Source organism: Nomascus leucogenys, chromosome 10, assembly GCF_006542625.1.
Source record: "Nomascus leucogenys isolate Asia chromosome 10, Asia_NLE_v1, whole genome shotgun sequence".
Taxonomy (NCBI): Eukaryota; Metazoa; Chordata; class Mammalia; order Primates; family Hylobatidae; genus Nomascus; species Nomascus leucogenys.
This window is the reverse complement of record NC_044390.1, coordinates 65,154,230-65,168,231: the sequence shown is the minus strand read 5'-3', so window position 1 is coordinate 65,168,231 and position 14,002 is coordinate 65,154,230. Positions and strand designations below refer to the sequence as shown.

The window sequence follows — 14,002 nt, the reverse complement described above, 5'->3', positions numbered from 1 at the left end:
TGGGAGGCCAAGGTGGGTGGATCACCTGAGGTCAGGAGTTTGAGACCAGCCTGGCCAACATGGTGAAACCTCTTCTCCACTAAAAATAGAAAAAACATTTAGCCGGGCGTGGTGGTGGGTGCCTGTAATCCCAGCTACTTGGGAGGCTGAAGCGGGAGAACTGCTTGAACTCAGGAGGTGGAGGTTGCGGTGAGCTGAGATCACACCACGGCACTCCAGCCCGGGTGACAGAGCGAGACTCCATCAAAGAAAGAAAGAAAGAAAGAAAAAGAAAGAAAGAAAAAAAGAAAGAAAGAAAGAGAGAGAGAGAAGGATGGAAGGAAGGAAGGACGAAAGGAAGGAAGGAAGGAAGGAGAGAGGAAGGGGGAGAGAGAAAAAATGAGGGAGAGAGACAGGGACAAAATAAAGTGGAGAAAAAGGTAGAGAGACACAAATACAGAGACTGAGATGGGACAGAGAGAGAGATGGAAGCCCCCTCCCCTCCATGGCCAGGGAGACAGATGGAGCAAGAGACCTCAGGGGTGGGCAGACTTGGAGGAGAAGGACCAGGAGGATGTGGAAATCTCCAGTCAGGTCCGGGTGGGCAGTCAGAGACTGCAAAGGAGGACCGTCAGACAGGGACAAAAGGAAGCCATTGATGTAACCGCCCTCCCGCCTGCCCGCCGGAAGAGAGGTTGAGGCGCGGAGCTGCTGGGAGCATGGCACTGGGGTGCTGGGGGCGGACAAAGCCCGATTGTTCCTGGGCCCTTTCCCCATAGTGCCTGGGCCTGCTCCCCAGCCCGGGGCAGGGGCGGGGGCCAGTGTGGTGACACACGCTGTCTCCCCAGCTGGCTGGCTCGCTCTCTCCTGGGGACACAGAGGTCGGCAGGCAGCACACAGAGGGACCTACGGGCAGGTGTGTGAGTCACCCCAACCGCGCTGAACCTGGGCAGGCTGGTTCCCAGTGCCCGAGGGCTCTGGAGCCCAGAGTGAGGGCCTGCAGGTCCCTGGGTGGCACAGAGAGTGCTGGGGGTGCAGGGAGGCCTGGGGCACCATCTGCCTGCCCCAGAGGCCGGAATTTGTCTTCAGACACTTTCTTTCTCCAAGACCTGGAGGTCTAAGGACTGAGCTGACTAGAACTTCCTCTGCCTCAGATTCAGGCCCCAGCCCCTCCTCCCTCAGACCCAGGAGTCCAGGCCTCAGCCCCTTAAACCCAGGATTCCAGGCCCCCAGCCCCTTCTCCCTCAAACCCCTCAGGCCCAGGAGTCCAGGCCCCCAGCCCCTCCTCCCTCAGACCCAGGAGTCCAAGTTCCCACCTCCTCCCTCAGACTCAGGAGTCCAGGCCCCCAGCCCCTCCTCCCTCAGACCCAGGAGTCCAAGTTCCCACCTCCTCCCTCAGACTCAGGAGTCCAGGCCCCCAGCCTCTCCTCCCTCAGACCCAGGAGTCCAGCCCTCAGCCCCTCAGACCCAAGAGTCCAGGCTTCCAGCCCCTCCCCGCTCAGATGCAAGGGTCCAGGCCCCCAGCCCCTCCTCCCTCAGACCCAGGAGTCCAGCCCTCAGCCCCTCAGACCCAAGAGTCCAGGCTTCCAGCCCCTCCCCGCTCAGATGCAAGGGTCCAGGCCCCCAGCCCCTCCTCCCTCAGACCCAGGAGTCCAGGCCCTCACTGCACTCAGGGACCAGTGCTCCCCTCCCTGGAGGCCTGGTCAGGGGTCAGCAGGAGCAGAGCGTGGGGGCGGGAGGAATGTGTGTGGGAGGCCTGGGTAAGGAGGAAAAGGGTGTAGCCAGTCTCCTGGCTCAGGGACCTGAGAGACAGGGGTTAAAAGGACGTTCCAGAAGCATCTGGGGACAGAACCAGCCTCTTCCAGGGAGGCCTGGGAGCCGGGGGTGTGTGTCTGGCAGTCCCTGCAGCCCTGGGCTCTGCGGCCCCTGCGTCCTCCACTTGGCTCTGCCACTGCATCTGAGTGTCTTCTCTCCTCACAGCTCCCCACATTTCTAACTCTTTCTGCCTCCTCCTCTCGAAGCTGTTCCTTCCCCCGACTCAAGAATCCCCGGAGGCCCGGAGGCCTGCAGCAGGTAAGATCACAGGCATCACAGAACCTGCCGGGTGGGCGGGGTGGGTGGCCATTGCGCACAGAGCCAGGCTCAGAGGAAAACTCCCATACAGAGGAAGAACGCTAGGGCCCCCTAGGGTAACACTCTCCTGTCGACAGGAAGGCAAATCAGTGCCCAAGAAAGTAGAAAGATTTAATCAGAATCTCACCACGGGTTACTGGACCAGTGGACGTAGTTCTGAATTCTCTTTGGCACTGTTTTCATGGGCTCCTCTGATGGAAGACATGGGCTGGGGAAGAATAAATCAGGAGGCTAGATGGGAAGGACAGAGGTCAAGGCAGGAGAACATAGCAGGCCAGGAAGGAAGGAGAGGATGCAGAGGGAGCAGACAGAGGGATGGGGGGAGGGTCGAGGCAGTGACTAATGGACCATGTGGCTTCCCCTCTCAGGAGCGGCCATGAAGAAGCTGATGGTGGTGCTGAGTCTGATTGCTGCAGGTGGGGAAAGGGTATTTGGATGGGGGAGGCTTGCAGACAGGGTTGGGCTTGTTGATGGAGAAGAGGCTGGTATTGGGGATGGGGATATGCACAGGGTTGGGGTGGAGGAGCTTTGAAATGAGGAAGACGTTGGGGATTAGGCTAAGGGTGGGGAATACAGATGGGGAGGGTGGTGGGAGGTGGGTTTGAAGATATGAGGGTTTGGAGTGGGGTTGGCTTAAGGGATGGGGATCTAAACGGAGAAGAGGTAGCAGGTAGGTTGGAAAGCTGGAGAGAGCCCGGGGATAGAGGATACAGTTGGGTTGGTAATGGGAATGGGGTAAGTTTGGGAGTGGAAATATAGAGAAGCTTTTCTTTTTTGAGACAGGGTCTCACTCTGTCTCCCAGGCTGGAGTGTAGTGTCATGATCCACAGTTCACTGCAGACTTGAACTCTTGGGTCTCAAGCGACCCTCCTACCTCAGCCTCCCAAGTAGCTGGGACTACAGGCGTATGCCACCATACCCTCCTAGTGTGTGTGTGTGTGTGTGTGTGTGTGTGTGTGTGTGTGTGTGTATGTGGAGACGAGGTCTCACTGTGTTACCCAGGCTGGTCTCAAACTCCTGGGCTCAAGCGATCCTCCTGCCTCAGCTGGGATTACAGGCATAAGCCACTGCACCTGACCAATCTTGATTGGAGTTCATGTTGAGGGGGATACGCTTGGTTTCTCCAGAACTCCTCTCTGACTCAGATCCTCTCTCCCTCAGCCTGGGCAGAGGAGCAGAATAAGTTGGTGCATGGCGGACCCTGCGACAAGACATCTCACCCCTACCAAGCTGCCCTCTACACCTCGGGCCACTTGCTCTGTGGCGGGGTCCTTATCCACCCACTGTGGGTCCTCACAGCTGCCCACTGCAAAAAACCGTGAGTCTACACCATAAATGAACAGCAGATGCGACTGAACCCCGAGGGTGTCTTGTAGATGTCAGGCAGGAGGTGACACAGGCATCCCCCCATCCCAGCATGTGGCCATCTGACAGCCAGGTGCATTTGACCATTGCTTAATTGAGTACTTAGTGTGTGCCAGGCCCTGCGGGCATAGCAGTGGAAAAGAAAAAAAAAAACAAGCAAAATTGCTGTTTTCCTGAACCTACTTTCTAATGGGGGAATTGGATCATTTGGGGACCTGCAGGGCGTGATGGGCATTTGGATTTAATTCTCAGCACAGTAGGAAGCCACTGGGCAGTTTTGTTTTTGTCGTTTGTTTTTTGAGATAGAGTCTCACTCTGTCACCCAGGCTGGAGTGTAGTGGCATGATCTCAGCTCACTGCAACCTCCACCTCCTGGGTTCCAGTGATTCTCCTGCCTCAGCACCCCAAGTAGCTGAGATTACAGGTGTGCACCACCTTGCCGGGCTAATTTTTGTATTTTTGGTAGAAACGGGGTTTCACCATGTTGGCCAGGCTGGTCTCGAACTCCTGACCTCAGGTGATCCACCCGCCTCGGCCTCCCAAAGAGCTGGGATTACAGGCATGAGCCACCACCACACCCAGCCTGATTTACATTTTTACAAGCACCCTGGCAACCATGTAGAACGTGGACTGGGCAAGAGGAGAGGGAGGGAGGCCCATGTGGGGGCTGTTGCTTTCATCCGGCGACATAGGAGGGTGGCTTGAACCCAGGAGGTCGCAGTGGGGATGGAGGGATGTTGAATATCTTGGGATGTGGAATTCTGAGACTGAGCCAGCAGAATTTGGCAACGAGGAACAGGAGGGAGAGGGAAGAAGCAGGGCTGGCTTCTGGGTATTTGTCCTGAACAACTGGGTGTTTTGCCACGTCTTTCTCTGAGTTGTGGGAAAGGGAAAGAGAAACAGGCTGGGTGTGGGCAGGGGAGCATCTGACATTTTGCTTTAGCCACAGTGAGTTTGAGATGCCTGGGAGATGTCCCAGCAGGGAGGCCAGGGAGGCCTCTGGAGCTCAGAGGAGAGGTCAGGGCTGGAGGTTAAAATGAAGGCATCATCAGCAAACAGGTATATTTAAAGCCATGGGACTAAATGAGATCATCCAAAAAGCTGGCATAGTTGGAGGAGCTGGAGGGCCCAGGACGAAAACCCTGGGCGCTGATCCTCACTAGTTAGATTCACAACAGCTGCCACTTGTTTAATGCTAACTACCAATCAGGTGCTGAGTGAAACCATTTCTACATCTTTCCCAGAATGCCCACCACAAGGGACTCTTGGCACCATTTTGCAAATGAGGAAACTGAGGTGCAGCGAAATAGCAAGTGACAATCCCTGGGGTGGTTCCCCTGACCCCAAGGAGACCTGGGATGACTCTCACCACCATCATTCATTCCTTTGATGCACATTGACTAAGAGCACCTGCTAAGTGCCACATTCGAGTTGGGCAGTGGAGATTCAGCAATGGATGAGACACACACGTCATCCCTGCCCTCGGGAGCACAAGGACAGAAAGGTGCAGACAAGCAGTTATCTAAGAAGCAAAGTGGGGGCCGGGCGCGGTGGCTTGTGCCTGTAACCCCAGCACTTTGGGAGGCCGAGGTGGGTGGATCACCTGAGGTCAGGAGTTCGAGAGCAGCTTGGCCAACATGGCAAAACCCTGTCTCTACTGAAAATGCAAAAAATTAGCCAGGCGTGGTGGTGGGCTCCTGTAATTCCAGCCACTTGGGAGGCTAAGGCAGGAGAATCGCTTGAACCTGGGAGGCGGAGGTTGCAGTGAGCCGAGATTGCGCCACTGCACTCCAGCCTGAACCACAGAGCAAGACTCTGTCTAAAAAAAAAGGAAAGAAAGAAGAAGCAAATTGGGCTGGCCGTGGTGGCTCATGCCTGTAATCCCAGCACTTTGGGAGGCCAAGGCAGGTGGATCACTCGAGCCCAGGAGTTCAAAGCTGCAGTGAGCTGTGATCTACAGAACACCACTGCAGATCCAGCCTGGGTGACAGAGCGAGACCCTGTCTCAAAAAAACAAACAAAAGAAGCCAACCCTTCAAAACCCCATATAATTACAAATTATGAAGGAAAAGAATAGGGGTACCTACTTTAGATGGAGGAGGGTCAGGGAGGACTTTCTAATGAGATAAAATCCAAGTGGAGGCATGAAGATGGGAAAAGAGTGTTCAGGGCAGAGGAAAGGCGGTGATAATACCCCTGAGGTGAGAACTGTCTTGAGTATTCTCAGAAAAGAAAGTTTCCCATTCACTGCGCGGCAGAGGGTGCTGGGAGATAAGGTTGGAAAGTGACTACAGCCAGATCGCACAGGGGCTCCAGTGCCAAGTGGAGGAGCCCAGGTTTTATTCTTAGGACAATGGGGAGCCATGGGTGATGTTTGAGCAAGGGAGTGACTCTCTGTTTGTTTCAGGAATGTGTATCAAACACCTATCATGTGCCAGGTGCTGATCAAGGCACTGGAGATACTATATCTGAATAGAACAAAAATCCCCATCTTGACATCCTAGAGCTGCACTGTCTAATATGGTAGCCGTCAGCCACATATAGCAAATTATATTGAAGTTAATGAAATAGAAAATCCACAAGCCACATTTCAAGTACTCAGCAGCCACCTGCAGCTTGTGGTGCCTCCAGCCACCTCTGGACAGTGCAGATAGAGATCATGGCATCGTAGTATTTAGTGGACAGCATTGCTCTGCAAGGAGAAACAATACAATGAGTAAATATTTAACAATAAATATACAGCATGTCAGATGATTGTGATAGGTTCTCTGGTGGAACAGAAAGCAGGGGAGGGAGACAGGAATTGCCTACTAACAGGTATTTGTATTTTAACTGGGCAACTAGGGAAGGCTTCCCTGAGAGGCACCAACATTTAAAGGAAGTGAGGGAGTGAGCTATGCAGATACTTGGAGGACAGACTTGCTGGCAGAGGAAACAGCAGTGCAAAGGCCCTGGGGTGGGAAGACCACTATTGTGTTCAAGGCAAGACAGGGAAGCCAGCGTTTGGCTGGAGCAGAGGGACAGAAGGGGAAAGTGGGAGGAGAAGATGTCTGAGAGATGATGGCCAGTGCCTGCAAGACCTGGTGTGCCACGTTGAGAACTTTGGCTTTGATTCTGAATGAGATGGGAGTCATAGGAGGGGCTGAGCAGAGGAGGCACAGGACCAACTTACATTGTTAAAATATCTTTGGTTGCTTTGTGGAGGACGGACTGTGGGGGGGCCAGAGACAGAGCAGGGAACCCAGTGAGGAGGCTACTGCTCTAGTTCAGGTAGGAAGTGAAAAGGCAGCTCAAACCAAGATGGTAGCTGTGGGAAAAGTGAGATGTGGCCAGATTCTGGATATGCTTCAGAGAGGCAAAAGGATTTCTGGACAGCTTGGATGTAGGGCATGAAATAAAGAGAGTGAAGAATAGCCCCCAAGATTATTCTGAAAGGATGGAATTGCCATTTACCCAGCTGGAGAAGACTGTGGGAGGAGCAGGCCAGCTGATTCATGACTTCCCAGCTCTCTCTGAAGCCTCAACTGTAGCCCAAGGGCTCTAGGTGAGACCCAGCCCTCTTCCTTCCCAGGAATCTTCAGGTCTTCCTGGGGAAGCATAACCTTCGGCAAAGGGAGAGTTCCCAGGAGCAGAGTTCTGTTGTCCGGGCTGTGATCCACCCTGGCTATGATGCCGCCACCCATGACCAAGACATCATGCTGCTGCGCCTGGCACGCCCAGCCAAACTCTCTGAACTCATCCAGCCCCTTCCCCTGGAGAGGGACTGCTCAGCCAACACCACCAGCTGCCACATCCTGGGCTGGGGCAAGACAGCAGATGGTCAGTAGTGGGAGGCTGGTGGGGAGCAGGCTACTGGCTACTGGGGGAAGTGGGCCAAAGGATGGGAGGTGGGACAATTGGTGACGGGCCATGGGAAAATGGGCTAATGGTGAGGACCAATGGGACAGGGTTTCAATGGGAGAAAGGTCAAGGGGGAGAGAGAGTGAATTTGGGAGCTGGGCCAGTGAGTGAACAGCCAATGGAACATGTAGACCAATGGGTGAATAGCATGGGAGAGATGGAACATAAGATGAAGGTTCAATAAAGAGGGAAGGTCAGTGGGGAGATGCTAATCAGGAAGGAGGTCAAAGGTCAAAGGGGACTGCTCAGGATTCATTGAAGAGCAGGAAGGAATAATGGAGAAGGAACTGATGGAAGAAGAGAAACCAATAAAGCACAAAAGCCAACTGAAGGATGTGAATTAAGACAGTGAATGGGGGTAGAGCTGATGGAAGAGGGACTAAGGGGAAAGGATCAGTGGTCCAGAGGAGTCACTAGAGGAAAAAACAGGTCCAATAGATCAGCAGGAACCATGAAGGTGGGCCTGTGTGTGAAGGGCCAATAAGAAAGGTGAACCATTGGATGAAGGGCCAATGGGAAGGCAGAGCCAATGGGGGAGGATGGGGCAAGTTAGAAAAGGACCAATGAGGGAGGTGGACCATTGGATGAAGGGCTAATAGGAAGGGAGAGCCAATGGGGGATGGTGAGGCCAGTTAGAAAAGGACCAACGAGGGAGGCAGACCAATAGGAAGAGAGAGCCAATGAGGGAGAGTAGGGCCAGTCTGGAAAGGACCAATGAGGAAGGTAGACCATTGAATGAAGGGCCAATAGAAAGGGAGGATCCATGAGGGAGGGTGGGGACAGTTAGAAAAGGACCAATGATGGAGATGGACCATTGGATGAAGAACCAATAGAAAGGAAGAACCAATGGGAGAGGGCATGGCCAGTTAGGAAAAGACCAATGGTCATAGAGTGACCAATCAAGATGAATCAATGGGCAAGAAGTGTCCAATGAAGAATGGACTACTCATCAGGAGGGGTACAGTAGAGGAGGGCCTAATAGAGGAAGAGACCTCCAGGTCAGATGAAACTACTGAAGAAGGTGGGACCAGTGGAAGACAGAAAAGTGGAGGAGGGACCTAAGAGAAGAGGAAAACCAACAGGAAATAAGGACTCCTGAAGAAGAGACTATTAATGAGGAAGACAGCCAATGGGAGGGAAGAATGATAGAAAGAGGGACCAATTAGGAGGCAGGGTTGTAAGAATGAAGGACAAACAGGAAGAGGGGAACCAATAGAAAAGAGGGACCTATAGGGGATGGAGGACTTATAGGGGTTGGGGGATGGCTGGGGAGGATGTCGGGAGTGCAAGGCCTGGGCTGAGTCTGGGCCATCTCTCCCCTAACAGGTGATTTCCCTGACACCATCCAGTGTGCATACATCCACCTGGTGCCCCGTGAGGACTGTGAGCATGCCTATCCCGGCCAGATCACCCAGAACATGTTGTGTGCCGGGGATGAGAAGTACGGGAAGGATTCCTGCCAGGTGAGGCGACCCGGACCTGCCAGTTACACAGCCAGAGACAGGACGAAGGCACAAAAACATGGCCAGACACAGGAAGAGAGAGACACACAGGCCAAAAGAGAGCTTTACAGAGACAGATAGAGACAGGCTGAGGGAGAACCCAAGCCCTGAAAAGGAGGAGAGACTTAGTTCAACACACAGAGACACAGTCAGGGACATGCAGAGATATAAAGACACAGTTGGCAGAGACAAGAAGTACAGAGACAAGGATGGAGGCGTCGGGATCAAGAACCAGAAAGACCAGGAGCGGTGGCTCACGCCTGTAATCCCAGCACTTTGGGAGGCCGAGGTGGGAGGGATCACCTGGGATCAGGAGTTTGAGACCAGCCTGACCAACGTGGTGAAACCCTGTCTCTACTAAAAATACAAAAATTAGGCCAGGCACAGTGGCTCACGCCTGTAATCCCAGTACGTTGGGAGGCCAAGGTGGGTGAATCACCAGGTCAAGAGATTGAGACCATCCTGGCCAATATGGTGAAACCTCATTTCTACTAAAAATAAAAAAATTAGCTGGGTATAGTGGCAGGCGCCTGTAGTCCCAGCTACTCAGGAGGCTGTGGCAAGAGAATCACTTGAGCCTGGAGGCAGAGGTTGTTGCAGTGAGCCAAGATCGTGCCACTGCACTCCAGCCTGGCAACAGAGCAAGACTCCATCTCAAAAAAAAAAAAAATACAAAAATTATCCAAGTGTGGTGGGACACACCTGTAGTCCCAGCTACTCGGGAGGCTGAGGCTGGAGAATTGCTTAAACCCAGGAGGCAGAGGCTGCAGTGAGCTGAGATCGTGCCACTGCACTCCAGCCTGGGGACAGAGCCAGACTCTGTCTAAAAACAAAAAGACCCAAAGAGAGGCAGTAAGGAGGCAGATGGTGTGAGGGGACTGTCCTTCCTCAAACAGAGCCCCCACGAGTCCTGCTCAGAAACGACCAGGCTCTGGAGGAGGGAGACACTAGCTGGGGAAAGGGGACTCCCTCCCGAATACTTTAACTTGGGTTTCCTCCACTGTCATCCATCCAGGCTCTACTCTTTATGCCAGAATGACTAATACATTGAGGGATGTGCAGAGACCAACCAAGAGGGAGACAGAGGCAGACACAGAGACAGAGACAGGGAAAGCGATACATAGCAAGTTGGACGCAAAGAAAGGGCAGGCGGGCAAGACTGTCCTCAAGACACGAGGTGGAGAGGTGTCCCTGGACAGAATAGGGCCAGGCATATCTCTCCCTGGGCCCTCCCTACCTCTCCCACCTGGGTCTTATCGTCTCCTCCCCCTCCCCCTCCCCCTCCCCCCCCCCCTCCTCCCCTCCTCCTCCCCTCCCCCTCCTCCTCCCCTCCCCCTCCTCCCCCTCCCCCCTCCTCCCCCTCCCCCTCCTCCTCCCCTCCCCCTCCTCCTCCCCCCCCTCCTCCTCCCCTCCCCCTCCTCCTCCCCTCCTCCTCCCCCTCCTCCTCCTCCTCCCCTCGTCCTCTCCCTCTTCCTCCTCCCCCTTCTCCTCTTCCTCCTTCTCCTCTTCCTCCTCCTCCTTCTCGTTTTCCTCCTCCTCTTCCTCTTCCTTCTCCTCCTCCTCTTCCTCCTCTTCTCCTCCTCCTATTCATCTCCTTTTCCTCCTCTTCCTCCTTCTTCCTCTTCCTCTTCCTCTTCATCTTCCGCTGCCTCTTCTCCTCTTCCTTTTCCTCCTCCTCCCTCTCCCTCTCCACCTCCCCCTCCTCCCTCTCCTTCCCCTCCTCCCCCCTCCTTCTTCCTCTTCCTCTTCCTTTTCCACTCCCTCTTTTCCTCCTCCTCTTCCTCCTCCTCCCTCTCCCTGACCCCCTCCCCCTCCCCTCCTCCCTCTCCTTCCCCTCCTCCCTCTCCTTCCCCTCCTCCCTCTCGTCCCCTTCCTCCTTCTCGTCTTCGTCTTCGTCTTCATCTTCTTCTTTTCTCTCTCTCTCCATCTGTCTCTACACCTCTGCCTCTCTCCACACCTCTCAGTCTCCATTCTTAAACTGTTTCTCTTTCTTGCTCTCTATGTTCCTCTGCATCTTGACATTCCTATCTCTGTGTCTTTGAGTCTCTTTACTCTCTCTCTAACATTCTCTTTCTGTGCCTTTGTGTGTCTTACTGTCTCTCTCTGTCTCTCTGTCCCTGAGTCTTTCTCTCCATCTTTCAGTAAGTATCTCTGTCCCTTTCTACCCCCCTCTCTGTCTCACACACACACACACACACACACACACACACACACACACACACACACACACAGTCTCTGGGTTTCTATCTGTATCTGACTTTCTCCCTCTTTCCTGCAGGGTGATTCTGGGGGTCCGCTGGTATGTGGAGACCACCTCCGAGGCCTTGTGTCATGGGGTAACATCCCCTGTGGATCAAAGGAGAAGCCAGGAGTCTACACCAACGTCTGCAGATACACGAACTGGATCCAAAAAACCATTCAGGCCAAGTGACCCTGACATGTGACATCCACCTCCCGACCTACCACCCCACTGGCTGGTTCCAGAACGTCTCTCACCTAGACCTTGCCTCCCCTCCCCTCCTGCCCAGCTCTGACCCTGATGCTTAATAAACGCAGCGACGTGAGGGCTCTAATTCTCCCTGGTTTTACCCCAGCTCCATCCTTGCATCACTGGGGAGGATGTGATGAGTGAGGACTCGGGTCCTTGGTCTTACCCCCGCCACTAAGAGAATACAGGAAAATCCCTTCTAGGCCTCTCCTCTCCCGGACCCTTCCACACGTTTGATTTCTTCCTGCAGAGGCCCAGCCGCGTGTCTGGAATCCCAGCTCCACCGCTTACTATCGGTGTCCCCTTGGGATGTACCTTTCTTCACTGTAGATTTCTCACCTGTAAAATGAAGATAAAGATGATACAGTCTCCATAAGGCAGTGGCTGTTGGAAAGATTTAAGGTTTCACACCTATGACATACACAGAATAGCGCCTGGACCACCATGCACTCAATAAAGAATGAATTTTATTATGAGTGGGGCTTTTTGCTTTGATTTGACTTCCACCTTTCTGAAATCTGGATATTCTCAGTTCTCCTTCACAGCCCAATTTGATTTTTCTTCCCCTCCAGGAAGGCACTCTTGATGCCTCCACCTTGTGCTAGACCTCAAAGATGGCTCTTGCCCCTACATTTTTTTTTTCCCTCCCCAAGATGAAGTCTTGCTCTGTCACCCAGGCTGGAGTGCAGTGACATCATCTCAGTTCACTGCAACCTCCACCTCCCGGGTTCAAGCGATCCTCCTCCCTCAGCCTCCTGAGTAGCTGGGATTATAGGCATGTGCCACCACGCCCAGCTAATTTTTGTATTTTTAGTAGAGGCGGGGTGTCACCATGTTGGCCAGGCTGGTCTCGAACTCCTGACCTCATGAGCCACCCACCTAGGCCTCCCAAAGTGCTGGGATTACAGGTGTGAGCCACCGCACCCAGCCTAAACTTTTGTCACAGCAAAACCAGGAAGGTGGGAGGGTAGGAAGACCACCATGCATGGGTAACGGTGATGGGAGAGGAGGGCAGGGATCAGATCCCCAAGGATCTTAGATGCCAGCGTGAGAGGCTGGAACCTTCTCCTGAGGGCAGTGGGGAGCCATGGAAAGTCTGTGAGCTGGGGCAGCCCTAGGGCCATGTGCAGGATAAACCAGAGGGGAGACACTGGAGGCTGGGGCTGGGGAGGAGGTTGAGGTGATGGTGCAGGGAGACAAGATGAGGATTGAGGTGGGGCTGGGCCTGGGAGGGTTGGAAAGGAAGGCTGGATATGAGTTCACCCTTTGGAGAAGTTCGGGTGGGTGGCATTCTCACAGAAGGAACAACATGTAGAAAATCCTGGGGGTGTGAGGACACCTGTGAGTCGTCCTGGATGGTGGAGGCTGGGGTTTGAGGTGGGAGAAATGAATGACGTGGCTGGAAATGTAGGTCAGCGGAAGATGTTGCCACTGAGCGCCAGGCAGAAGTTGGACCTGATCCCGAGGGCCTGGAGAAAAGGAAGGATGTGGTCAGATCTGGGCTTTAGAAAGACCCTATGATCTTTGTCTTAAGAATCAAAGAAATGCAACATTCTATCATGGGGATGTGATGGAAGGAAGTGGCTGACTTTGTGAGTTGATGGAATTATGAAGTCATGTGAATGACCTGGGCCCCCGCTGAGCAACCTTCTCCAGAAAAGCCGTGAAATTCACCAGGGTCACCAAGAGGAACCCAGCCAGTGACGGTCCAGACCAAAATCAGCTGCAGTTAATCGAGAGAAAATTGGCTTTCTTTTTTTCTTTTTGAGACGGAGTCTCAGAGTCTCACTCTGTCGCCCAGGGTGGAGTGCAATGGCACGATCTTGGCTCACTGCAACCTCTGCCTCCCGGGCTCAAGCAATTCTCCTGCCTCAACCTCCCGAGTAGCTGGGATTACAGCTGTGTACCAGCACACCCAGTTAATTATTATTATTATTTTTTTTTTAGTAGAGACAGGGTTTCACCATGTTGACCAGGCTGGTCTCAAACTCCCGACCTCAAGTGATCCATGCATCTCAGACTCCCAAAATGTTGGGATGGCAGGCGTGAGCCATTCAGAAAGAAACTGACTTTCTGAATGGATAATAAGAATAATGATAGTCATGGCAACAATAATAATAATAATTTAAAATATACTTATTAGCACTTGCCAGGTACTATTCTAAGTGCCTTACATATATTAACTCATTTGATCCTCATGGCCAGCCTGTGAGGTGGATACCATTATTGTTCCTATTTTACAGACACGGAAACCAAGGCACAGAGGGGGTCCATGGTGTCAGCAAAGTCTCACAGCTAGTAGGTGGCTGCACCAGAATTTAAATGCTAGGGGCTGGTGCCACAGTTTGGGCTCCTAACCACTCTTCCGTACTGAAGTCTTCTTATAATTCTGAGATGTTTTGGAATTGAGCATTAAAATGTTTAGACATCCAACCCTTCTTATGAATTTTATTTTTTTGAAGCAGAATCTCTATACTTTTGGTATTTTAGGAGCTTGTGTGTCTAAGAGAATTTCACCTGTTATAGGGAAAGCCTTGTGACTTCAGCTTTAAATGTGTAATAATTGAGCTGTGATTTTTTAAGATGGAGTTAACACCAAGTTAATATCCAGCATTGGGATATCTGAAAGAATGCA

General features: G+C 52.9%; 1 protein-coding gene across 1 annotated transcript; it reads left to right on the top strand.

The window, feature by feature from the left end:
* Positions 1–797: 797 nt before the first annotated feature.
* KLK6 (kallikrein related peptidase 6) lies at positions 798–11,843 on the top strand. The gene is made up of 7 exons (XM_030821167.1): positions 798–895; positions 1,960–2,052; positions 2,481–2,528; positions 3,274–3,430; positions 7,049–7,296; positions 8,704–8,840; positions 11,158–11,843. The coding sequence occupies exons 3-7, from the start codon at positions 2,489–2,491 to the stop codon at positions 11,308–11,310; spliced, it is 735 nt and encodes a 244-aa protein (XP_030677027.1). The 5' UTR covers positions 798–895; positions 1,960–2,052; positions 2,481–2,488; the 3' UTR covers positions 11,311–11,843.
* Positions 11,844–14,002: the final 2,159 nt, after the last annotated feature.